The 24,556-nt window shown below is 54.4% G+C and overlaps 11 protein-coding genes across 11 annotated transcripts; 9 read left to right on the top strand and 2 right to left on the bottom strand.

The window, feature by feature from the left end:
- Positions 1 to 57: 57 nt before the first annotated feature.
- Positions 58 to 1,977, top strand: MYCGRDRAFT_75577 (uncharacterized protein; the record flags this gene model as incomplete). Its single annotated transcript, XM_003849652.1, has 5 exons — positions 58 to 713; positions 879 to 1,151; positions 1,203 to 1,383; positions 1,460 to 1,513; positions 1,604 to 1,977. 5 exons carry the CDS (start codon positions 93 to 95, stop codon positions 1,975 to 1,977), a joined length of 1,503 nt encoding a protein of 500 aa, XP_003849700.1.
- A 1,138-nt stretch (positions 1,978 to 3,115) lies between these two features.
- MYCGRDRAFT_110760 (uncharacterized protein) lies at positions 3,116 to 5,725 on the top strand (the record flags this gene model as incomplete). Its single annotated transcript, XM_003849653.1, has 3 exons — positions 3,116 to 3,216; positions 3,271 to 3,440; positions 3,498 to 5,725. 3 exons carry the CDS (start codon positions 3,116 to 3,118, stop codon positions 5,723 to 5,725), a joined length of 2,499 nt encoding a protein of 832 aa, XP_003849701.1.
- A 590-nt stretch (positions 5,726 to 6,315) lies between these two features.
- MYCGRDRAFT_47408 (uncharacterized protein) lies at positions 6,316 to 9,721 on the top strand (the record flags this gene model as incomplete). The annotated part of the gene is made up of 3 exons (XM_003849654.1): positions 6,316 to 6,974; positions 7,036 to 8,307; positions 8,374 to 9,721. 3 exons carry the CDS (start codon positions 6,316 to 6,318, stop codon positions 9,719 to 9,721), a joined length of 3,279 nt encoding a protein of 1,092 aa, XP_003849702.1.
- A 1,111-nt stretch (positions 9,722 to 10,832) lies between these two features.
- On the bottom strand, positions 10,833 to 11,102 carry MYCGRDRAFT_29540 (uncharacterized protein; the record flags this gene model as incomplete). The annotated part of the gene is made up of 1 exon (XM_003849352.1): positions 10,833 to 11,102. A coding segment is annotated over one exon (270 nt), but the record flags the coding sequence as incomplete, so codon positions are not given.
- A 1,970-nt stretch (positions 11,103 to 13,072) lies between these two features.
- MYCGRDRAFT_110759 (uncharacterized protein) lies at positions 13,073 to 15,122 on the top strand (the record flags this gene model as incomplete). Its single annotated transcript, XM_003849655.1, has 2 exons — positions 13,073 to 13,501; positions 13,611 to 15,122. The coding sequence occupies 2 exons, from the start codon at positions 13,073 to 13,075 to the stop codon at positions 14,982 to 14,984; spliced, it is 1,803 nt and encodes a 600-aa protein (XP_003849703.1).
- A 73-nt stretch (positions 15,123 to 15,195) lies between these two features.
- Positions 15,196 to 16,321, top strand: MYCGRDRAFT_75576 (uncharacterized protein; the record flags this gene model as incomplete). Its single annotated transcript, XM_003849656.1, has 2 exons — positions 15,196 to 15,818; positions 15,880 to 16,321. 2 exons carry the CDS (start codon positions 15,394 to 15,396, stop codon positions 16,319 to 16,321), a joined length of 867 nt encoding a protein of 288 aa, XP_003849704.1.
- A 422-nt stretch (positions 16,322 to 16,743) lies between these two features.
- On the top strand, positions 16,744 to 17,839 carry MYCGRDRAFT_47647 (uncharacterized protein; the record flags this gene model as incomplete). The annotated part of the gene is made up of 2 exons (XM_003849657.1): positions 16,744 to 17,215; positions 17,274 to 17,839. 2 exons carry the CDS (start codon positions 16,744 to 16,746, stop codon positions 17,837 to 17,839), a joined length of 1,038 nt encoding a protein of 345 aa, XP_003849705.1.
- Positions 17,840 to 18,140: 301 nt separating this feature from the next.
- MYCGRDRAFT_75573 (peptidase M24) lies at positions 18,141 to 19,682 on the top strand (the record flags this gene model as incomplete). Its single annotated transcript, XM_003849658.1, has 4 exons — positions 18,141 to 18,193; positions 18,243 to 18,398; positions 18,447 to 19,573; positions 19,626 to 19,682. The coding sequence occupies 4 exons, from the start codon at positions 18,151 to 18,153 to the stop codon at positions 19,680 to 19,682; spliced, it is 1,383 nt and encodes a 460-aa protein (XP_003849706.1).
- Positions 19,683 to 20,184: 502 nt separating this feature from the next.
- On the top strand, positions 20,185 to 21,233 carry MYCGRDRAFT_95729 (uncharacterized protein; the record flags this gene model as incomplete). Its single annotated transcript, XM_003849659.1, has 3 exons — positions 20,185 to 20,544; positions 20,598 to 21,056; positions 21,228 to 21,233. The coding sequence occupies 3 exons, from the start codon at positions 20,185 to 20,187 to the stop codon at positions 21,231 to 21,233; spliced, it is 825 nt and encodes a 274-aa protein (XP_003849707.1).
- Positions 21,234 to 21,466: 233 nt separating this feature from the next.
- Positions 21,467 to 22,342, bottom strand: MYCGRDRAFT_95728 (uncharacterized protein; the record flags this gene model as incomplete). Its single annotated transcript, XM_003849351.1, has 1 exon — positions 21,467 to 22,342. The coding sequence occupies one exon, from the start codon at positions 22,340 to 22,342 to the stop codon at positions 21,467 to 21,469; it is 876 nt and encodes a 291-aa protein (XP_003849399.1).
- Positions 22,343 to 23,757: 1,415 nt separating this feature from the next.
- Positions 23,758 to 24,480, top strand: TED1 (thioesterase domain-containing protein; the record flags this gene model as incomplete). Its single annotated transcript, XM_003849660.1, has 1 exon — positions 23,758 to 24,480. A coding segment is annotated over one exon (723 nt), but the record flags the coding sequence as incomplete, so codon positions are not given.
- Positions 24,481 to 24,556: the final 76 nt, after the last annotated feature.

Here is a 24,556-nt window from a genome sequence, read left to right as displayed (position 1 = left end):
TCACGACACTCTTACCTCCATCTTCCTCCATCCACCGTACAAATACCTCGCGCACGCCTCCAAGACGACCATACCGACGACCTCTTCCACCCATGGTCACGACCAACACCATGTCCTCCCTCCTTGAGATCTCGCACGAGCTTCTCCACATAATCTTCGCGGAAACCTCGCCAGCCGACCTCGCTGCTCTGTCGGCGTCGTGTCGAACGTTGCATAGCTATGTGCGGAGCAATCGACTGCTGCATAAGGACTTGTATGTGAGGTTCTACGATGAGCCGAGACAACGACTTACACCGACATTTTCGACTGCTGCGACTTCATCAACACCCACAAATTCCGCCGCGGAGGCAAGTTCGTCGTGTGAGTCGACACCGAGAGAGAAAGAGCCGGACTGGGAGGAGGAGTTGCACAAATTGGTGCGGATGGATAAGATTCTGAACTCGACAGACATCGCGGCAAAGAGGGAGAACTTGGGGTTCGTGGCGGAGCAGATTGAGCATTTGGTGCAGACGGCTTCGACAACGGATCCGGAGTCAAGTCAGAACCTCGCTTTGCTTCGAAGGGTGTTCCAGAATGATGCCAATATCGACACGTTCCTCTGCTCTTCCTCGCTCTTCGCGAGGGCGGGAAATGATCAACAGCAACCGGCTGAGACGGAAGAGATGAGGCAGGCGAGTGCAAAGTTGCATTGCTACTATGGTGTGCCGATCGATGTTCCACCACCGCCTCCACCGCGATCATTGTTGGCAATCAGGCGCACCACCGTCTCACCTCCTGTCATCGCAGACAACGATGCCCAAGCCACCGCCGGCGCAACTACCTTCAACGGTGCCTCCCTTCCGACCTTCCAGATCCTATCATTACCTCCACCCTCCCAGTCCACCCGCTCCGCCGTCCTCAAACCCCGCCTCACCCACCCCTTCGCCCGCTCAAAAGTCTACGACCTCCGCGAATACACCCTTCAAACTCTCTGGGGCCCTTTCCGCGCCGACGGCTCCGGACGCGTAGACTGGGAGAAAGTCGAAGCCATCATGATCGTGTTGGGGTATAATCTCAACAAGTTCGCGGGCCGGTCGGAGGGGAGATTCCAAGTAGCGTGGAACCAACCCTTCGATGGAGCAACGGCTGGATCTTTCAGGTCGCCGCCGAAGGTGAAGCCGAGGGATGACGAGGATGCGTGGGAGACGGATGAAAGTGAGGAGGAGCCGGAGTTGAAGCGAGTGAGGGAGTTGGCGTTGGGATTGGATGCTCAAGATCCGTTCGGAGTGAGTGGAAGTTGGATGAGGGTGGTGTGTTTCTTGGACTACAATGATTTGTATTCGTTCAATTTCACCGAGAGGATCCCTGAAGGGCAGGCGAGGGACGGGATTGAGACGGAAGAAGGTACGATTACGCTGCATGAAGTGGTAAGCCTGATCCTTTCTTTGAGTCCGTCACTGACACGACATCTCATGTACAGCCATCCGACTAATCCGCATCAAGCTCCAAGTAACACGTATCGACCCGCCTGGGAGTGGCGACGAGGGTGGCGAAGACGAAGACGACCTCGATGGCACATACGGCGAAGACGGACCTGGCCCAGGACGCATCGAAGGTCGATCAGGCGACGGTCTCGACTGGTCCAATTTTACCGGCACCCGTCTACCAGTCGTGCACTTCCGCGGCACCTCACGCAGCCTCCACGCTTCTTGGGATCCCAATGCCAATTCTCGCATTCGCGGCACGGTGCGTCAGACACCCGAGGGGGAGATCCGATGGACGACTTTCTCGATCTTCCATGGAGAGGAGAGGTGGAGGAGTGAGGGGATTCAGGTCGGTGGGAGGGGGAGTAAGAGAGGCGTTCTGGGGAATTGGTTTGATAAGGATTATGATATGCATGGTCCTGCGGGCCCGACTGCGTTTTGGAAGGAGAGCGATGAGGTTGGAGAGGAGAAGGGGGCTGCGGGAGCTGCTGGGGGGCCGTTGAGTTGGTTTTGAGGTGGGAGACGATTCGAAGTTGGTGCTGGGTTGGGGAAAGACTTCGCAGACCAGCATGTATGGTGAATGAAGTCACGAGAAAAGGCGAAACGAAAAATGGTTACGACAGGGTGACGACAGAGGAACGATACGACACGATGGGGACGATGCTCACAAGGTCTCGATATCGCGCATGAAATCGACAGTTCATGGACATGGCTGGTTGCAAGGCTCTCCTGGGTGTATGCTGCCTGTTGAGACCTCCTAGCTTTGGCGGCTCAGATAAAAGCCGCATTTCCGCCAAAAAGCAGTCCTGTTCGGAAAGAAATATAGTCTCGTGCTCCATGCTCAATGCTTGAATGATTGAGCCCCCACTCATAATGATACGTCTCTCCTCCAATACCTACGTACCCAAGTACCGCTGTCAAAAAGTGGGGCCGAGCTTCTTGACCTCGACCCTCGACCTCACACGACAATCACACCACAACACAACACCAACGAAAGAGCCTACAACACCGCCTACGAAGATACAACCGCCGTTGCTGCTGCAATCACTGCCTGCTATTGTCGACCTTGCTCTACGCTTCCTGTCTGACACATTACTGTCGCAGCACTGCTGAGAGAGATTCCGCCCGCGCACATCTAGCTCGCCATTTACCGCCGAGAAGCCACAGTACGAGCTACCATCGATCGCGATTGCCAACCGCATTTCACCCACCACCCTCCTGAGATCGACTGAAAGACCCATACAATCGCTGCGGTGGGAAGAGTCGACGTTGGCAGTGTGGCGAGAGACTGAAGACGAGAGATCGGGCACCGCGGTGTGAGACAATTTCGGACTCGACGCGGTAAGACGTGCTCCGTCTGTCGCCGTCTTTGCGATTCTAGAAGAGTGCTGGGATCCCATCTTTGGCGACGAGTTTGCTGCACGAGAGTTTTCTTCACTTTCCGCCAGACGCTTCCACACGCGAGCAGTTTGGGTGCGTACCTTGCGATCACCAGAGAAGAGCTTGTCGGACATCTGAGCGACCCTTCAATCGGTCATTACTTGCGACCTTCCTCTCTTGCCTGTCTGAACAAGCTACCCCTCATTCCACCAGCCGACATCTGTCCAAACACCGACGACCACCACCACCCTCACCACAACACCACCACCGCCATGTCAATACGACACTACACCGCTGCCGAACTCTACGCCCTTCGCGCCTCCCCTCTCGTGACCAAACCCGAAAACCTCCCCTCCATCGAGCAATGGATAGAGTACGTGTACCTGGAAGTAGACGGCGTGAGGGAGAAGCTAAGGATCCCCCACAGTGAGTCTGCTCAGCAGCAGCAACCGGCATCGCGCGTCACCGCCGTGGCCAACAGCGATGCGAAGGAGAACAAGCGGAGAAATCTCGCGCCGGAGCCGAGTCCGATGGGATCGTTCTCCACGGGACGGCCGACGTTGGGGAGGATGGGAAGTAGTATGAGAGGGACGAATGGTGAGTTTTGTTGTGGTGTGCGATGGGTGAGATGCATGTGCTGATTTTGTTGAGTAGAGGACGTTTCACTTGGACCGCCGAAGACGATATTTCCGTCGAGCAGGAATGCTGCGAAGCTTGCTGATGGCGCGGGTGAGGCAGGGACTGCTGAGGAGTCGGACAATGCGCGCAGTCGATTCTTTACCGATCGACAAATGAACAGACGGAGTGATCACATCAATGAGAAGGATGGGAAAGACAATCGCGACAGCTGGACACGAGCTGCTGAGCGGAGAGCGTTGGGTGATCAAGAGGATGGCAAGACTGGGGAGAGGAACGATCGATATGGCAGACGCGACAATCAAGATGGCGAGCGGAGGAATGGATATGGCGAAAAGCATGACCCGCGCTGGACGAACAACCGCGACGATCGGAGAGGTCAGAACGGAGATCGACCTACTGGTGGCTGGAGGGAGCGCGAACAAGCGAGGCGGAATGGCGATCGTGGCCATGACGAGAAGGAACCGGAGTGGATGGAGGATCCTGTTGTGAAGAAGGATCAAGAGCTGGGATTCGACATGGCGCGGACGCAAGAGGAGTTCCAAAAGTGGAAGGACAGCATGAATAAGAAGAACAAGGGCGAGCCGGAGAAAGAGGAAGTTGTGGAAGCGCCGCCAGCTCCACCACCGCCTGCTGAGCCGAAGCCGAGCTTGAAGCTGGATGGATTCGAAGGTGGCTTCTTCGGCAGTTTGAGGACGGACTCTGCTAAGGACGCATCAACTCCTCCACTTCCTGCCGCACCGAAGACGAGCAATGCAAAGTCGGGCAAGACGAGTCGATTTGCGTCTATGTTCAAGCCGGCGCCAGAGGAGACGCCGCCTCCGCCGGTACCAGAAAGCAATGTCCAGAAAGCGGCGAACGATGTCGCACAGACTTCTGCTGAGGATCATGAAGGATTCAATCGGGTGTTGGCGATGCTCGGAGGTGGACTGAAGCTTGGTCAGCCGTCGCCTGCTGCTGAGATTCCAACTCCGGCATCGCCTCAGCTCCCGCGCGGTAATGGCGCGAACGGTGCAGCAGGGAAGCCTAAGAGTCGATTCCAGAGCATGTTTGAGCAAAAGGGTCCGGACGGGATGCAGTCACCTCAGCAGGGCGGTGCAGAGATGTTTGAAGGAGGCCGAGACGAGTCTGTCGGTCGACAGGAACAGCCCTCGCGATCTCAGCCTCCCGAACAGACCATGTCACCGGAGCCGAGCAACATGTTCAACGCGCTTCGGGAGCAACAGCCTCGTCCGTCGTCAGGACGAGTGAACGACCTGGCGATGTTCGATCCTCCATCGCGCGGCGCGGCCTCGCCGGACATCAACATCCAAAACCTCCTCGCTCAGCAGCGGCAACGCCCTCAAGTGACGAGCAACGAGAGCCAGCAACTTCTGAACCTCCTGCGAAAGTCGGATCCCAATCAGCAGTCTCGCCCTCAATCTCAGCAGATGCACCACCAACCGACCAACTCTAGCAGCGGTATGAATCCTCCGGACCTGCAACGCTGGCTTGATCAACAACACGCCGCCCACAATCCTCAAGATCCGCCTCACGCTCCGCAACCGCGCATGCCTCAACAACCACCTGGTCTCTTCGAGAAGCGCATCATGCACAACTACGCACCGGATCACAACGAGCAAGGTGCGCCACACGGAATGCCGCCTGGCCTCCTCCCCGATCAGCGTAGAACATTGCAGCGCGCGCCACCAGGTCTGTACGATGACCAAGCATTCTTCTTACATCAGCAGCGACAGCAAGAACAGCAACATGCTGCACTGCGACGGGATGGACCCCCAGGACAACAAAATCTCCTACCTGGCAGCAACGCAAGACGTGGTCTTCCACAGCAGGGCTTCCCCGGCCCACCGCCTCCACCAGGCGCATATTCACAACAACCCGACTTCCACCAATACATGACTTCCCCACCCGCCAACTCCGCCGCCGGAGGAGGACCGACATCGTCAGGCCCGCCTCCACCTGGTTTCAACGCGATGATGCCCCGCCATCCACCAGGCTTCCCGAACATCTTCCAGGGAGCGCGGGACCCGCAAGGCCAGCAGCAAGGACAAGGTCAGATGATGAGTCCACCACCTCCACCTCCCAACGGCGGCATGGGTGGTCCACCGCCAGGATTCTTCGGAGGACCGCCTCCTCCCCCGGGCATGGGTGGTCCACCACCAGGATTCATGGGTCTTCCGCAGCAAGTTGGCAGAGGACAAGGGAGAGGATTCGAGTACGGTGTTGAGGGTGGAGGCAGACGATGAGGGATAGGAGGCAGTATGGGGCATACGGAGGTCGTTTCGAGGGGAGCACGGAGGAGATTGGTTGCATGGGCAGCTGGCTGGAGGGGAGTTGGGCCGCGGCCTACCATTCCGAGGGCGAGTAAGGAGTTCTTCGTGACGGGATATTTGGGTCGATGAAGGGAATGGGCGGTTCTGGGTTGTGTGGAGCGTTTAGCGAAGCGGAAGTGTAGAAATGCGATGGAATCGAAGACGACTTTTGTATTGAGGTCCTGATTTGCAAGGTTGATACTAAGCATGTGCTCTGCCCAACTGGAGTGATATCTGCCATTCCGTGCACGCTTCAGTGAGAAATCCTGACAAGAGCGTTAACTGGCTCGCTTACGTCCGCCGCTAACGGATGTTCCTGTTTTGCTCCCGACGTCAAATTTGAAATGTTCTGAATCCGTGGAGATCGTGTTTAATTGCTGGTGATTGTGTAGGGTATTTAGCGGAGCTGCCTCCGAACCCGAAAAATCCGAGCTTAGCCCATGCTGCCAACGTCGATCCTTCAAGAAAAAGTTCCAGCGACTTCAACAAATCATCTCCATCAAATCACACAACACATCTGCATCATGTCCAAACGAGAGCGTCAACCCTTAGAAGAAGGCACCGACCGCCCTCCCAAACGTGCTCGACCAGACTTCCAACCTCCCGCCATCGAAGAAATTCACTTCGCCCGCCAACTCCAAGACACCCTCGTCTTCCGGCAGGATGGCCTCCATCAACTCCGCAACGGCCTCGCCTCTTTCAAAAACTTCCTCGAATCAATCCTCTACCACCGCGAACCGGAACTCCGCGCGCGCCAACTCTCCATCCTGAGAGAATACCTGCAAACCCAAACCCCCGCCGACGCAAATGACTACGACCACCCTTTGCTAGGCCAACTCTGGCAGGCGTGGAGTTTTGCAAATCAGAATAACAATGATCATCTAGCGGCGAGTATTGCGGCGATCTTCGCCCTGCTGCTCAAGACTCTGAGTGGCATTCTGGATCTCAGGGATCAAGGTTTGCTGCTTTGTCGCACTGTTTTGCAGGGCCAGCATTTGAGACTACTGAAGAGGGCGCTGGAGGCACCGAAGCATAAGGATTTTGTGATTTCTCCGGCTTTGAGGTTATTGAGTGAGGTTGTGGGGTTTGATGGGGGTGTTTTGGCGAGGGAGGTTTATGGGAAGAGGGAGATGGTTTTTGATGGGCAGGTTGTGAGGAGGAATTTGGGACTTGTGAAAGTGGAGTGAGTTTTGTTCTGTGTGATGATGAGGTGTGGGTGATGATTTTGCTAATGTGAAATTTAGCATGAGTGAGGAGGATGCTAAGCGCCGACCGTCGATACGTACGCTTACGATGAGGTTGGTTTTGTCGTTACTGAAGTATCTGCACGAAGGCGGGAAGATGGACATCCTGAAGAACCGCCCTTTGTGTGGAGCGTTGTTTCAGCATTTGAGAGATGATCCGGCGGAGTTGGTCACCGAGCTCTTGACGACTGTGGAGACGAATGTGCTGAAAGACGGGGAGTTGCCACGGTCGTCAAAGGCGGCAATCTTGAGCAGCCAAAATCTGGAGAGGGTCACGGAGATTGCGGCGAGGAGTGGAGAGGAGCACGCGGCGAGAGAGAAAGCTTTTGCGTGGTTGAAAGCTGTGTGCACGAAGCCGGAGTATGGCGTGTTGAGGGACAGTGGGTGGTATCCGCCTGGCACGACGAGTTCGGATGCCGCGGCGAGTGCGTCGATTGATCTTGGACTGGACAGCATTGAGTTCTACGACTCCGGCGAACCGCTGAATATCCGCAACACGACACTGCTATCCTGGACGGCCACTCTCCGCGCGAACTCGGACGAGCGAGAGAGGGACTTACTCCTGCTATGCTTCAAATCCTCGCCGGAACTGGTGGCGGCGTACTTTGCTGAACGAACGATGCAAATGGATCCCAAGCTGACCAATACCTGGATCGGCTACGCTTCTTTGCTCTTCGAAATCGTCGCTCTCCCTGTCCCCGCGCACCTCGGAAACGAAGACAGTCGCGCCGAACTCCCCGCCCAGACGTCCATTATGATCGAAAATATCGTCCCTCGCCCGTTAAATCAGAAAGTGCTGGTCAAATGCCTTCACCAAAGCAATGACCTGATCACTTTCTTCGCTATTCGATTCCTCGTGCTAGCGTTCCAGAAATTGGCATCCGTCATTGCGGAGATGCAACCACAAGCAAGCTCCAACACTCTCTGGAGAGAAGCCGAATCTCGACTCCGCCAACGCTTCGCATCTCGATGCCCGCCTATGAAAGAGATCATCGCCACATACCGGAAGATACCAGATGACTACGAGCATGCTATGCAGCGGGAAGCGGCGACGAGGCTGTTATGGCTGTACTACGAGCTGCTGCCGCTGCAAGCGCTGGAGGAGCAGTTTGATGTTTCGACTACGTTGACTTCGGCGTTGGTGGCGAGTGAGACGCCTGCCGCCAGGGTACCGGCTGAGTTGCAAGCGTTGAGGAACCTGGAATTGGAGCATCTGCTTGCTGTTGCGAGGTATAGTACGGGCATGAAGTGGTTCCATAAGCAAGGCGGGCTGTCGTACACGCCGATTGTGACTCTGTTGAGGATTCATCGGAAAGAACCGAGGGATAGGACGATGAGGGGGTTGTTGGAGCATGTGCTTGTGGAAAACAATGTGCTCTCGGTCAACGCGACTTCTGAGCACGAGACGACCACCCTGGATGTGCTGATGGCGAGTCTACTCCCGCTCGAGGATGCGAGTCCAGTATGGGAGTTCTTGGACGATCTGATCGGAAGGGCGACGAGGAAGCCTGTGAAGTATCTGGACGATCTGGATGGGATTTCTAAGGAGAGGGATGAGACGAGTTTGCTTGTTGCTGTGATGTTAGAGCAGGCGAGCTTCGTGGCGAAGGATTCGGGTGCAGAGGGCACGGCGAAGGCGGAGTGGATCGAAGAATTCCTTGCTCTGTTGGGGAAGCATACCGCCGAAGACGCCCGTGTCCTGAAGCACATCACCAAGAGGATCAGAGCACTCTCAGGATGGAAAGCGAAGAAAGCGAAGCACGAATCCGCTACTTACCTGGAAGCCGTCACTCTGCCTCCCACTTCCGCTTCCGCCGACGAAACCTCCCTCGCCGAACCACCAAAGCCCACCGAATCGACACTGCCATACCCCTCTACACCACGGGAGCCTGACAGCCATCCCGAGCTAACCCGCTGGTCCCTCAAAGATCTCGACCTCGCCCTCACCGAAGGCGACATCTCCTCTCTACTCCTCTGCCTCTCCTCCCAGCATCCCTCCATCCGCGCGCAAGCCGTCACGCAACTCCGCAAACTCCACTACTCCCTCCCCGCGTACCCAAACCTCCCTTCAGTCCAGCAATTGACCCTGCTCATCGGAGAAGTGCTCGAGACCTTCGCGCAGCAGTACACGAATCCTGGCGTGCCGATGCCGTATTTGGCGACTTGTTTCGCGGGAAGGGCGGTGGATGTGCTGGGAAATCCGGCGAGTGTGATTTATCCGAAATTGAACAGATACCTTATTCGGGGACCGGAGTGGAGAGTTGGGAAGATGCCGGGGTATTGGTTGAGTAATACGCTGACTTCTCTGCCTGAGGAAGACGATGGGTATTGGAAGGAGGTGCAGTGGGTGTTGGACTGGCTTGTTGATGGACTACGCAGTGTGGAGGATCTGGAGATTTTGAGGCGTGGCGGGACGTTTGAGAAGGTTTTTGCTTTGAGTGGGTGTAGTCCGGGGGTGAGGAAGAGTGTGAGCGAGAGGGTGGGCGAGTTGGTGTACAGAGCTGGGTGTGTGGAGGGGGGAGCGGAGGTTTTGATTAAGAGGACCGGGGTGTTGAGTTGGTTACAGGGTGGTGGTGAGGGGGAGAGGGCGTTGAGGGAGTGGTTGGTGGAGAGGTGTGAGGGTGGGGGAGTTGGGGAGTGGAGCGGTGGGATTGTTGGTGGTACGAAAGAGGAGGCCGACGAGTAGAGAGCCCCATTGCTGTGCATGTGACGTTCGTAGCGATATATGTGTGGAGCATGCAACAACAAGTAGACACGATGCTGCCCAAAGCATGATCCTTATTTCCCGAAGTTCTCGAAATTGTCCAGCGCATCCGATCAGCGAAGTCTTGCCTCCACCGCCTCCCTGGTATCGGAGCAGGTGATGGTCAGCCAGTTCTCCTGAAAATCTCGTCCCTCTGCTCTTCTGTTTCGCTCCAACCGCGGCCTTTACCAGGCGTTGTGGGGGTCAAATGACCCATGCCAATAATGTCCGGCGGGCTATCGAAGCTGTTGCGCAAAGCCGATAGTGCGCGGCTTTCGTTGGAGGAGGACGTCATAGAAGCCGCCGTGAAAAACATGCTGCGAGTTTCCGTTTCCAGATCTCTCTGATGATGCAGACGTCTTCGAAGTCTTTTTGCCCGGTCAAAGTCGGAGTCAGGACCGACATCACTCGAGGTGCCCATCTCTCGTCGAACTTGCTTCGGACGACGGCGGTACTCTTCATCTCCGTCTATCGTTGAAGTGGGGACTTGGAGTACATTGAACTCCGGATCGTGATGATCATCTTGGGGTCCTGTGTCTGGCACACTATTGGAAGCCTGTGGGTCTAGCCCATGGCTAGAACTAAAGCTCTGAGCTGGGAGAGGCTCGTCCGGCCTATCGTCTTTCAGACGATCTCGTTCGATGGTTTGATCCGCTACTCCTATGCTGCTCCTTGACTCGTCTAAATTCTCCAATACGAGAAGCGCGCGAAGCCCTCCCGATTCGCCCTCCTGATTGTTGAGGTAGCCGTCCAAGTCAAGGTTGCTCGAGGGGTTCACGTCAAAGCCCTCAAAAGCTGGAGGTAAATACGGAACTTCGAAGTTCCTTGGTGATGCGCCGGTTCTATCGCCTGCAGGGCGTGAAAAGACATCTGACTGTTGCGATGCAAGTTCATCTGCGCCTTGAGACTTTCGAGTCTCTTCACGCTGAGCCTGCCCTGGCCCAAGCGAAGACATGACATTCTTGCGGACCGCGGTGACAGACGAGCCACGAGACTCGGCGGGGACAGCACCAGTGGTGATCTGTGAGTTTTCAATTCCGTAGTGTTTCGTCAACTGCTTCACGAGGTCGTCAAAATCGCTTGGCTTGATTGTCCATGTCGAAACCTTGTCAGGTTCGTCCGCTCGACGCGGAATCTTGGTGAACACATCGTTTAATAAAAGCGTGTTTCGCACGTTGGACTGCCAGCCAGCGCTGGCGAAGCGGTAGAAGGCATAATTAGACATTATCCATGAGCAGATGTTGTCCAGTGTCATCTCGTGCTTCGCAGTGCTGAGTATCGCCATGCCTGTAAGTTGAGAGTATGCCAATCCAGGTTTGGTGTTTTTAGCACTTTTCCCTGAGTGGTCGATGATCTCCGCAGGCTCGGAATAATGCTCGTCAAAATCATCCGGCCGATGTGTCCTTTCAAGTCTACCTTGCATCGCTACCAGAAAGGGTTCTCGCTCGTCTCCGATATTTGTTGGGCCAAGAGTATGGCGTGACGAATCCAGGTTCCGTTTATTGGCGTGTTTGCTCTGATCTCCCTCGACCCCGCCCACATCACGAAGTGTCTGGAAGCTGGCGTCTGGAGGAATTGCGAAGAGTGCAAGCTGCTCCATGTGCTGCGCAAGATGCTGATAGAAGTCCTTCGCAGACACAAGTAATTCGGCCGCGGTGAGAGTGCCATCTGAGAGGAGTCGCTCCGCTCTGAGCCGCTGATCCCAGTCATCACAGAAACAGCATTGAGCCGGTGCTATCTCTTGCTGTATGCGTGATGCTGCATCAATCAAACCGAGTCCCAGTACGTCATCCTCTGATGCTATATGGTGTCGTGCGAGACAATGCTCACGTATCGTCGCTCGAGACTCGCCAGATACGTCCGGACACCAAGGACATCGCCAACTTCGTCGATGTGCGCTTTCTTCGTGCTCGATCCAGGATCTTCTCGTATCAAAGAGGCCTTCTTTGCAAGTTGCATTTGTGCAGACGTAGGCCCGTAGGTCACCGAAGACGTGTTTCCTATATCAGTTAAAATGTGTAGTCTACGATAAACGATAGCTACTTACTTCCATGCTCGTTGGGTCTTGACTGACACTATACCGAAGCAGTAGGGACATGGAAAAGGTTCGCCGGGCTCACACAAGGTATGGAAGTCGATTACGTCGAGATTTGACCCATTCTCCTCGGCGTCTGATGGAGATGCAGATGAGGATGCTTCGGAGGTGTCTTGAGCTCCAGAGTCAATCGTAGTAACGGATGGAAGGTCTGAGGATCGCAAGCTGGTGCTTGAGGTAGACGCATGGGTCAGGCTAGAATGCATGTTGGTCTGGTCTGTAGATACAGACATGGGAGAGCCATCATGCTGCAGAGCATCTCGATGTTTGAGGTTGAGGCCAGCTTCCACCGGGTCCAGAGCAATGTGCTCATGGTGATCTCGAGCATAGGCCAAGAAGCCTCTTCGTTGCGTGATGAGCTCCCCAAAGCGACTTAAAAGCTCAGGTCTTTGATTTAGCTTTGGATGCTTTTGTGCAACATGGGCAATATCAAAGCCGGTGGGCATTGAAAGTTGAAGAGCCGTAGCCGTGGCATACCCTGCTCGGCTACGTTCAATACGGCTCCTTATCAGGGCTGATACTTTCATGAGGCTATCGAGGACATCCTCCAGGCCGAGGAATAGCTCATTCAGCTCGCTCTGTGTGCTATCGGCATCTTGATCGTCAGCAGCGGAGAGTTGCTCGGTCTCTTCGGCTCGCCTTCCAGCCATGATTTCCAAGATCTCTTCATTCGTCTCGATGAGTTCTGCAAGTGATATCAATATTCGCGCACGGACATGCGATGCCTCGCGCAGCTTTGCATCGGTGGAGTTCACATCGACGTGGCCGCCGATGTTGCTGGCCCAAATTCGGAACCTTGCCTCGCTGTCAACCACACGAGGCCGCCAACGCATAGTCGGTTCATTCTGTGTTGTTTTGAGATTATAAAAGCTGCGCAAAGCTTTTTCTGTAGCTTGGTGAATGTCAGTCTCTCGGTGTGAACCATCCTCCTCGTTCCCAGTTCCAGTGCGTAGCTCCATGAGGCCAACGGGCGAATGTGGATTTTTTTTGCAAACACGAGCGTATTTATGTGTCGCCTCGCAGGGGAACATCGCAGGAAACAGAGGTGGACATCCTGTATCGTATCGCTGAGGAGATCAGGAGATCAGCGACGTGCGTATGAACCCCGCTGTGGCGGCATAGCAGCTGCCATGAAGCGAACGACACGCTGCTGAACCGTTCTCCGCTCACAACAAGCTCATTCAGGATATACTGACACAATGAGTGGCTTCGAGATCGCGGGCTTGGTCCTCGGCGGTTTGCCATTGATCATTGCAGCCATGGAGTTCTTTGAAGATACGCACAAGGCTCCGAAGATATGGTGGAAGATCAGGCGCGCCCACAGACGAGATCTCGGACGCCTTCGAGATTGCGAACTCAGCTTTCAGCAGAACATGAAAGAGCTCCTCTTACCTTTGCAAATGGATGGCACCATCAGCAAAGAAGAATACGCAACACTATTAGCACACCCTGACTGTCCAGGCTGGGACCGAATTGATCTCCAAGAAGCGCTTGCGGACAGGCTCTCGGATTGCTGTCCCAGGTATCTGGAGATTCTGCGAGGCATCAATGGACTTTTGAGAAAGCTTGCTGCCGCAACCATGGTCGATGATGAGCTTTTTCAAAGGCAGCTTGAAAAGAAAGAAGTGGTCAGTCCTTCTTGATCAATCTGCCGCTCTTCGCCGCTGACATTCGTAGCAAATCCACGCCGGAGCCAGTCATCAAAGCCTCGGTGGCATGATTGACCTTGCAAATCAGCAACTCATGTTTCAACTCAGACGATTGCAGTACAGCGCAACAACGTTCCGTCGCGATGCTCTCATCGACGAAATGGAGCAGCTCAACTCTACCTTGCTAAGATTCCTACGGTCAAATGACCGGATCGTGGATCGTAATGGTCCAGCTCACTCTGGGATCACTCGCGGAGTCACACGCAAATTCCGGACGCTTCTTGCGCTCGCATATCATGCAGAGCGAATGTACCGTGCACTGAGGAACGCTTGGCAGTGTAATTGCGTGGCGCTTCACTGTGCTCGTGTATGGTTAAAGCATCGAAGCGCGTCAGAGGCAGTGCAGCTGGAGATGCTCATTGAATTCGCTTCCGCCCGCGAGATGATCCCGGCAGGTGTCTGGACAAGGCGACAGCTTGCAATCAAGTTGATGACAGAGGAGCAGGCGAAAGAGCGCACGGTGTGGTCTCAGGGACTCTCGGAGATCCAGGGTAGCAGCTCGGGGCGAGAAGCATCTGCTAGCGTCCAAGGTCCACCCGCGAAGAGGATCCGCCTGGACACTGATTCCACGCTATGCCACTTCAAGGCCACGACCCTGCTTGCTGGAGCCCAGGTACTTGCACAAAGTGGTGGTTCGAAGCCAAAGCAGATTCAGGAAACTGGCCTCTGTGCAGTTGCGATGTCTTGCTCGGCGAATGTCAGCGGGAGCCTCGGGTTACTGAATAGCGAGTTCGACGGCCATCAAACACAAGACATAGTACCAGGGCATCAGTACGAAGTGGTATACCTCGCCAGCGAGACTCAAGCCAAAGCCCTTGACCAGGACTCTGAGTCGCTTGGAGATCTTCTGGAGAAGACGAAATCAGATAGCCTCTTCAGAGTTGAGCGATTGACCGTGGCTTTCATGGTCACATCATCCTTTTTGCAGCTCTTCTCTACACCATGGTTCCAGGGCAACTCCACGGCAGATGACATCTTCCTGAGTGCGGAGTCTACCTCAAGCGTACTCGGACCTCAGCGACGGCAGCCTTTTGTTCTGGCGCGATTCGGTGATCAGCCTAGCGAACAAGCGGTTCCCAACGACGTCGCTTTCATGGAACTAGGAATCGTCCTGCTCGAGCTGTGCTTCCATCGGCGCTTGCACGATCATCCAAGGTTCAAAGAGCACATGGCGAACGCGGCTATTTCGGTTCAGGGCTTGATACGAAGCGCCGTGGCCAGTGAGTGGGCCAAAGACGTCCAGTACGAGGCTGGCATTGATTACGCCATGGCTGTGGACTGGTGTCTTCACAAGGCCAGCTTGAGGAATCCGGACTGGAGGATCGATTTCGCGAGGCATGTGGTTCAGCCTCTGGAAAGGTGTCATGTGGCAGGACTTCGGGCGACGCAGATTGCTCTGTGATGAGAAGTCATGGAATTAAGCTGGAGCATGTTCGGTAGGCAACGGGGGCACGTCGAGAAGACGGGAGCAAGAAAGGTTGGAAAAGAAGGGCTAAGACAACCGGCTAGTTTTGCTACCCGTCCCAGTAATTTTACACCCGCTCTGTCCGACATCCTCCCCTCTTCCGCGGTTAAGTCGCAGCCGAGAGAGCTTCAACCTAGGCTCACCTCAACTGGCCTGGACAAGAGCTACTCTGCTATTGTAGCTCAGCATCTCCATTAATGACACTGCGGTAATCATTCCTCTCTTTCTATCATTGCACATCCTACGCGACGAGCTTTGTCGAACGACTTCGATCAATCGTAGGACCTGACTACTGCCGCCTCAAGCATCATCTTGACCTCGAAGCACTCCATACTCCTCCCTGACCATGGCTTCTCCTACGTTCACAACGGCTCCTCCGCCAACTCCAACCTACCTCCTCTCTTACCCAGCTCCTTCCGTTCTCCTCATAACCATCAACCGTCCCAAAGCCATGAACTCTCTCCCATTCGCATCCCACTGGGAGGCCGATGCTCTCCTCACTTGGTTCGACCACGAACCGTCTCTTCTCGTAGCCGTGATCACTGGTACTGGCAAAGCGTTCTGCGCGGGACAGGACCTGATTGAGCAAAAGGACATTACCAATGCGAGGGAGAAGGCAAAGAGAGACGGCGGGAAAGAGCTAGACCGACGACTATTGACACATCCACCGAGTGGCTTCATGGGTGTGAGCAGGAGAGTCGGCAAGAAGCCGGTCGTTGCTGCGGTCAACGGATGGGCAATGGGAGGTGGATTTGAGATTTGCTTGGGATGGTGAGTACAAACCCCTCTCACATGATTTGACGGAACGTCCTACTGACGGCCTGGCCAACAGCGACATCATCATCGCCTCTCCAAACGCGACTTTCGGCCTTCCCGAAGCCATGCGCGGTCTCTACGCCGGAGCCGGTGGTCTCTCCCGCCTCGTCCGACTGTGCGGCATCACAATCGCCAGCGAAATCGCCATGTCCGGACGCTTTCTCTCCGCGCAAGAAGCCGTGCAATACCACATCGCCAACCGTGTCAGCAAGTCTCACGAGTCGGTCGTGGAGGAGGCGGTTGCTCTGGCGGCCAAAATTGCTAGCCTGTCACCCGATGCAATCATTGTGACGAGGCATGGCTTGAGGCAGAGCTGGGAGGAGGGCAGTGTGGAGAGGGCGAGTCAAAATACCGATAACCGATATGGCATTGCCTTGAGGGAGGGGGACAATTTGGGAATTGGTCTGAGGGCTTTTGCGGAGAAGAAGCAGCCAAAGTGGGTGCCGAGCAAGATGTAGAAGGATACACGCGGACAGTTGGATAATCATCTCTCTGGGTTTTGCACACATATCGTTTGAGGTGGCGTACTGGGGGAAAGAGGACGTTCTCAAGCGATGGACGGACGATTATCCGGCGATTTGGCTGATATCCGGTCTAGGTCGCCCGGCCGGTAAAGAGGAGAAGCTGTCGAACCTTAAATGCCCTCGGTAGCAACGTCAGGCCATGCTGCGGACAACCTGGTCTACTGTCATCTATAAGGAGCGGCATACCGCCGACCTTGCTTCAGTTTCTCCTCACTGACTCGGCATTCACGAATCGGTCCGAATTGAAACGCCCGAAGAATCGCTCTTCGGCATTTGTTCTATCGATCGTATTGACTTGATCTTGAGCTGACCTACCATACATATTGATACAACATAGCCTTTACGACCAGCTCAAGATGGTGTCCGAAACTTGGGATCCAAACGCAACCTCTTTCCCTCTCCTCAAAGACCTTCCAGATATTCCAGATGCTCCAAATTCCGCCTCCTGGTTCTGGGGTCCCGACGATAACCTTGGACGTATCAACCTCCTCACTCCCAGTCGTGTTAAAGCCGCCGCTGCAGAGATCAAGACTGGACAGATTGTCCGCACAGACTTGCCTTTGAACGTTCCTGCTCAGCCAGCTTTCGGACGGCAAGCTTTCAAGCATCAGATCAAAGCGTTGAGTCCGGGCTATGCGTACGACGATACGTATGAACTAAACACGCAAAGTGGAACGCAGTTTGATGGCTTTCGACATGTAGCTGATCCGGAGACTGCTTACTTCTACAACTGGACGACGGCGAAGGATATCGCGGGAGAGGAGGGAGAGAAAAATGAGAAGTGTGGCATGAATCACTGGGCGGCTCATGGATTCGCTGGGAGGGGAGGTACATTGTCACCTTAATTCACTCATACAATTCTGTCAATACTGACCATTCTCATCAGTACTCCTCGACTACCGCTCATACGCCACCTCCCAAGGTAAGACGTACGACTCTGCTACCTCTCACGCCATCACGTACGCGGATCTACTCGCAACCGGCAAACACCAAGGTCTGGACATTCGACCGGCCTCTCAAGGCGGCGATATACAAATCGGCGACATCCTCTTCGTCCGATCTGGCTTCGTGCAAGATTACCATTCCCGCTCGTCCTCCGAGAACGAAGCTCTCGGTCTTCGGGCCTACGCTCCGTCCGGCGATGCTGACAAGATCCAATGCTGGGCTGGACTGTCCTCGGAGGAGGAAGTGCGGACCTGGCTGCATGACTGCTACTTCACCGCTGGACTGGGTGACTCGCCAACATGGGAAGTGTTTCCTCCGCCTGCGAAGGGAGCTCTGCATGGGTTCATGTTGGCATGTTGGGGTATGCCGATTGGTGAGATGTTGGACTTGGAGAAGATGGCGGAGGTCTGTAAGAGGGAGGAGAGGTGGACTTTCTTCTTTACGGCGGGTACGCCAAATTGCCCGGGTGGAGTGGGAGGCCATGTGAACGGTACGGTAGTGTTTTGAGACTGTGGCAGGGATGAGACTGGCAATGAATCAACAACAAGCAATGATGGTTCGAGCGAAGCATCTGCCTCAGAGGTCTGCTTCGAACGAGGCTTCGGTGTCTCCTATCCGAGCTCCATCAGCCCTTGTGGTCTGTCACATCTGCTATGATGTCGCTATGCGATCTATATCGTGGCCTGATCTGCTTTGTGCAATGTGACACATGCCGAGACTGCCAAGCCGAATCCTGCGGCGGCTTACATATCAGCTTCGTGCCTCCATCTCTCCTCTTCCAGTCAACAACATCGGCAAATCGGTCTCATGCTCACGACATGGCATCCAAGACACCCGAAGGAGAGCGTCGTGGCCCGAACGGTATCTGTCTTTGTCTATTGATGCACGACCTGACGCTAACATCTCGCAGGAGGATCATCCGGCAATGCCGCCATCGCCAATATCAATCCCCAGACGCCCGCAGCCGCCAGCGGACTGCTGGAGGGCGCACTTGACGACGAAGGAGGCGACGACGATGGCGATGGTGACGACGGCGCTGTTACCACCATGAAGTGTGACAATTCCAGTGAGCGGACTCATGCATCACGAATCTTTCAAAGACTGATCGTAGCAGGCAAGAAGAAAAGAAAGAAGAGCAACAAGAAAAAGAACAAGACCTCGGGTGGGAAGAAGCAGACTACTCCGCCAACTGTTCCCGTGTCTGAGCTCTTCTCCGGCCAGCCTTACCCTGGGGGGGAGATCTGTGACTATGCCGTCAAGGACGACAATCTCCAACGCACCACGGCCGAAGAATCTCGCCACCTCGCCGTACTCGCAGACATCGACGACGAGTGTCTGAACGACTACCGTAAAGCCGCCGAGGTACATCGCCAGGTCCGTCGCCATGTCCAGACTGTGGCCAAGCCCGGCGTGTCCATGGACTACCTCGCTCGAGAGATTGAGGATGGTGTGCGTTCTCTGGTCAGCCATCCAGGTATCGAGCCCGGCGATGCTCTCAAAGGAGGCCTTGCGTTTCCGACTGGACTCTGCCTCAACAACATCGCTGCTCACTCGACTCCCAATCCTGGTGCTAAAGACGTCATCCTCCAGCAAGACGATGTGCTCAGCGTGGACTTTGGAGTTCATGTCAACGGCAGAATTGTTGACAGCGCTTTTACTGTCGCTGCCAATCCTGTCTACGATAACTTGCTCGATGCGGTCAAAGCGGCCACAAACACTGGGTTAATGGAAGCCGGTATCGATGCTCGAATGGATCACATCAGCGGAGAGATCCAAGAAGTCATGGAATCTTACGAGCTCGAACTCAACGGCAAGACGATTCCCGTCAAAGCCGTGCGGAGCTTGACGGGTCACAATATCCTCCGATACAAGATCCACGGCGACAAGCAAGTCCCCTTCGTCAAGACTCGCACCTCTCAGCGTATGGAAGAAGGCGATGTTTTTGCGATCGAGACTTTTGGCACGACTGGCAGAGGTCACATGCGAGACGACGTCGTAGTCTACGGCTATGGTCGCAATGATACTGCAATTACTGCTGGCCTGTTCGGGAAGTCTTCCAAGGCGCTTCTCAAGACGATCGATGAGCAGTTCGGGACGCTCGTCTTCTCCAAGCGGTACCTCCAGCATATCGGTGTCAAGAACTATCATCTCGCGATGAAGTCTCTCATTGAGAATGATATCGTGGAGGTCTACGGGCCGTTGGTGGACATCCCTGGATCTCATGTGGCGCAGTTCGAGCATGTGAGTGTTCTTCCGCTTCACGTGCTGTTGTGTCTGCTGACGTTGCATGCAGACTATTCTCCTGCGACCCAACTGCAAGGAGGTTATCTCTCGTGGAGACGACTACTGAATGTGAATGGAGAGTCAAAGTTGTTCCAGGCATAGACTCGCAAGGCTGATATGACTTTGTTTCTCTTATCACACTCCTTGGGGTCCGAAGTTATCTGACTTCAACAGTCGGGATGTTTGAGGCGATGTGTCTCAACACATGTTACTATGCACAATTGTGCATCTCTCATACCTCGCCTCCTTTTGCTTCAACTGAGCGTGTTTCCTTGATCTGGGCTCAGATTCCACGTCAATAATCATGACTCGACCGAGACTTCGTACAGTCCCACGCTTGTCTAAGACTTCGTTGGTGAGACTTCACCAGTCCTGCACATAAGGGAGTCGAGACAAAATTTGAGTCTTCCACTTGTCACCGGGCAAGACCTTTCGACCTTCCTCAGTCTTGCTATACATGTTGATCTTGTATTCCCACGACTAGCTTTAAACCACTTCACATTCCGTCATCATTGATCAACTGCCCATATTCTTACAACAACTTCAACAAGCACACTCGCAGCCCCAGCATGGCAGACTACACATGGGATCGACCGGTCCTCGCTCTTTGGAGGGGTCACTGGTACCGCGCAACGCAACTGAATGCAACCACCATCAAATTCGATTGTCCTCCCGGGAACGACTTGAGGCTCAACAGCTATAGCAACGCTGAGATCCGAAAATATCCTCAAGACATCGGTGGCAACCCGCTCAAGACTGCAGCAAGCGATGAGCCAGTACAAAAGGGCGATAATGTTCTTGCACGAGTTCGTACCGCAAATCACTATCATACAAGTGACATGGGATATGAGATGGGCAGTGTTCTGGAGACTTCGTACAGGGGCAAGGCCGCAGATGTATTGGTTGAGTACCAAAGTGGCATCAAGGACGTCAGTCAGGCATATCGCCGAGGTCTCGGAACATTTCTGACAATCCCTCCCAGGTGGTGACTTACGACAAGATCTGTCACATGTATCTCGGGGGCCCCACCCGTCTCAACAGTCTGGCTCAGGGCGTATACCCGAGATACCACAAGCCATTCGTCTCCGCCGCAACGCATTCTGAGATTCTAGTTTCGACGCCGTCGAACAGCATCACAGCAGGTCCCGCCAGCAGGTCTAACTCCGACATATTGAGTAGGCAGGGTAGCGCGCCAGCCTTCACAGGAGCCGGCACGCGAAATGGCAGCATAGAGAGCGACTGGAGAATCATCCAGCGTTATAGCATCGAAGACCTCATCACCGTCACTCGCAATTACGTCGACGACCCAAGATTCATCACAAACAATCCCAAGTCTCGCAAGGAGTACATCATGCAAGTCAGCCTCGCGTTTGCGAAAATGCATGAAGACGACAAGACGTCGCAAGCTGGCGTCGAGTTCAAGCGACTATGGGCCCAACTTGTTAGACATCATCACCACAGCCTGTCGTCGAGCTCTAGGCTTTGGATCAACGGGAAGCTGCATAAAGACTGGTTTGCAATGTGAGTAATGAGTTGCTAGACTGACTTTTGTGGCTTGAGTTGGGGAACTGGAGATCCAGAGACTTGGCTCATTCTGCAACACACGGCGAAGACCTGAAGCATGTGGGCGAAGGCACGAATGATGATGATCAAATTGGTATCGATGCTATTTTTCACACTTGACAGATTTCTCGCGGTCCACACGCATCTATTTTCGAAGCCCTCTGCCCATAGCTTACCATGTCGAGGCCGCTTCTGCTTATGGACCTCCTGTCACTGCGACACATTCATCGACGACTGCCGGATCTGCATGTCGCTCATTCTATTAGTCTTTCGCTCGCTACCGTTCGATCAAGGCCTCCGGTATGCCGGCATTCGGAACTCCAAGCCCCTCGAACTCCGTTTGATCTTCTCAAAGGCACTTCGCACCGAACCAGTCGGCGAAGACTCTCCACACGCATCGGACACCTTATCCTGGACATCCAGAACGGTCGTCTCGAGTTCGTCCTCGTCCTCGAAAACATGCAAACCTTTGCCCTGTTCTCTCTTCTCCCTCCACGCTCTGCTACCCCTCTCGATCAGTTCCCTCCACTCTTCATCAACCCAAAATCCCTCGCAGACCCGACCAAACTCGTAGAACACACTGACTTCCACTTCGTCCTCGTCTGCCCAGCCAAGCCTCATGAACCCGACTTTCTTCTCCACCCAGGCTTTACTTTCCCGCCTTTCCTTTGCGATGGCCTTGATCTCGGCTCGGAACGCCGACTCTCGCTCATCATTCCGCTGTACCAGATGCTCAGCCAAACAAGTCGGACACACGAACGGCGAGTCGAGAGATCGTGGTTGGGAGTAATCCGGGTGCTTTGCAACGTGACAGTTCGATGCACACGGCTCCGGCGACGGGGTATGGACCTTGTGATCGCAGGTCAGGAGATGTGAAAGGCAAAGAGCCGTGCATGGCGACCCGTGATGCGGACTCGAATATTCATGCGGTCTTTGAGAGGATGTCTGCGCACTGGTAGGGCGCGGAAAGGCAACAGCGGCGGAGCCACTTGCTCGAAACGTGCGTTGACGAGTTGGTGTGTCCTCTGATGCTCGAACGGACCTCGTCCGGCGAGGTGCTGTGGGCGTGGTGATCTCGGAGGGGATGTCCTGTTCCTTCGCTGGATTTGGAAGAGGCCGGAAGAAGCGTGGGAAACGCGGAGTTTCTGCTGTGGAGGACGGCATGTTGCAGAGATCAATCGATTATTGCTTGTGGAGATCTTGGTGACAATCAATGCTGTTGATCGCTTGCAATGGTAGTATTCAAATGCAGCGCTAAATCGAGGAACCGGAAAGACTGCAATGTAGAGACCTGCTCTGGAAATAGGATGAACGGGAAGTCAAAAAGTCAGCGCAAAGGTCTGAGAAGTGCAAGCGAAGTGTCGTGCTGTTAATATGGGTAGTGAATGGTGTGTTCTTTGTCATGGATGAATGATTGAATACAGGTGTCAATGACAGACTTCTCTTTGTCAGAGACATATGCATTGTACGAGGGCCTTTTAGCTTGTGACCAAAACAAAGAGTCCTCGAGGCATACTTGTCTTTGACCTCGACTCCGGTTATGCGATTATTCTCAGGCAGAAGACTCCTTGCGCTCCACACGCCAAGCCCAAGGAAACAATGCCCTGGGCAGACATCGAAGATGCGATACCCTCGGAGGTTCCTTGCGATAACGTTGGCCGAGTTTGACCACATGTTCGCTTTGACTCCATCGTTTAATGCCAAAGTTGGCTCGCTGCAGTTATTCTTGGCTCCGGATCTGTAAGCATGATGTCAGCTGCTCAAATCTGACTGCTGAAATGCCTTGACAACAAATGCCAGAGTACGTCGCCTTCCACTCAAGAGCTCTCTGCGAGCCATGCTGACCATGCCATAAAAGGGCGAGGAAGGCGGCGAGTATTTCCCGCCGGACGGTACCAAGTGCTGCGAGATCCCAGGTCAGTCACGAGATTGTTGGACCGGTTGCTTTTAGATGGTCGATGTTTTGCCGTCAATCACCGTGAGAGGTGCGTCGTACTGTGGAATAGCATTACGATGAGTCGATAGATGGCCTGATGGAGAATTCATCTGGAATTTTAGTGTGAGGTGTCAAGAGTAGTGAGGTGTGAAGGATAGTGATCGAAATTCACAACGTTTCCTTCCTGCGTGCTCGCCAACAGAAACAGCCCGGCTTACTCAGCCGACGCACGCCCTGGTCGTCGGCAACTATGCGGCTCCCCATCGTCTTCCTCCGACACACATTTGATCAAACCAAACCATCTCGATCTCTTTGTTGCCCAACATGCCCAGTTATGAACAGCGAGGAAAAGATACATCTAGCCCTACAGATCATCGGGGATGCAATAGCAGTCGACCCAGATGATCTGCAGGACCAGGAAACATGGAGATATCTCGGACTGGGAGACCTCCTCGCTCAAGCCACCGCGGCCGACCTCAATCAAGCTGGACTTCATGTGCCTGACGATATATTTACCAAGTACGACACCGTTGGAGCCTTGAAGGCATTCTTCCATCCAAAGCAAGACACTGCGAGCGTATCAACCACTGCAAAGCAGCTCCAAGACACATGGCGAGACATCCCCAAGCCCAAAGTACCATTGTCGGTCGTCCTGCAAGGCAAGCCATCTGTCGCTTCGACGATCGTCTTTCTCTTTCCCGATGGTAGCGGTGCCGGGACATCTTATGCCAGCCTCCCACCTATATCCCCCTCGATTTGTCTCATTGGCCTCAACTCCCCTTTCCTCCGCCAAGCCGAGCACTTCACCTGCTCCATCGAGCACGTAGCTCGTCTCTGGTTGGAGGAAGTCAAGAGATTCCAATCGGCCGGCCGTTCGTATGTTCTTGGAGGCTGGTCGGCGGGCGGGTACTACGCTTATGAAGTGGCCAGGCTGTTGGTGGTGGAGGGAGGGAAGGTCGAGAGATTTATCTTGATTGACTCGCCCTGTCGACTGGTGTATGAAGCGTTACCGGAGCAGGTAGTTGCTGAGTTGACGAAGAAGGGACTCATGGGTGCATCTGGGGCGAAGAAAGCGCCTGAGTGGTTGGTGCAGCATTTCACCTCCACGGTGTTGGCGGTTGATAGGTATATGCCGGTGCCGATGGAGGAGCGAGATGCTCCTACAAAGGTCAACTTCGTATGGGTGAAGGAAGGACTTGTGGAAGACGTGGAGAGGTCGGGCCTGGAGGTGGACTTGAGCGTAAAGGTGACAAAGTTCTTGCTCGAGCCTAGAGGAGACTTGAAGACGGAAGGGTGGGACAGGTTGTTGCCGGGTGCGGAGTGTTCCTTTGATTACATGACTGGGAACCACTTCCAGATCACACAGCCGCCGCATGTGAGTATTGCTGGATCTTGCCATGTAACTCTTGCTGACATCTCTGCAGTCCGACAGCTTAGGTCGA

This window comes from Zymoseptoria tritici, chromosome 9, assembly GCF_000219625.1.
Source record: "Zymoseptoria tritici IPO323 chromosome 9, whole genome shotgun sequence".
Classification (NCBI taxonomy): Eukaryota; Fungi; Ascomycota; class Dothideomycetes; order Mycosphaerellales; family Mycosphaerellaceae; genus Zymoseptoria; species Zymoseptoria tritici.
The sequence above is the reverse complement of the archived record's forward strand: the minus strand, read 5'-3'. Positions and strand labels throughout refer to the sequence as shown.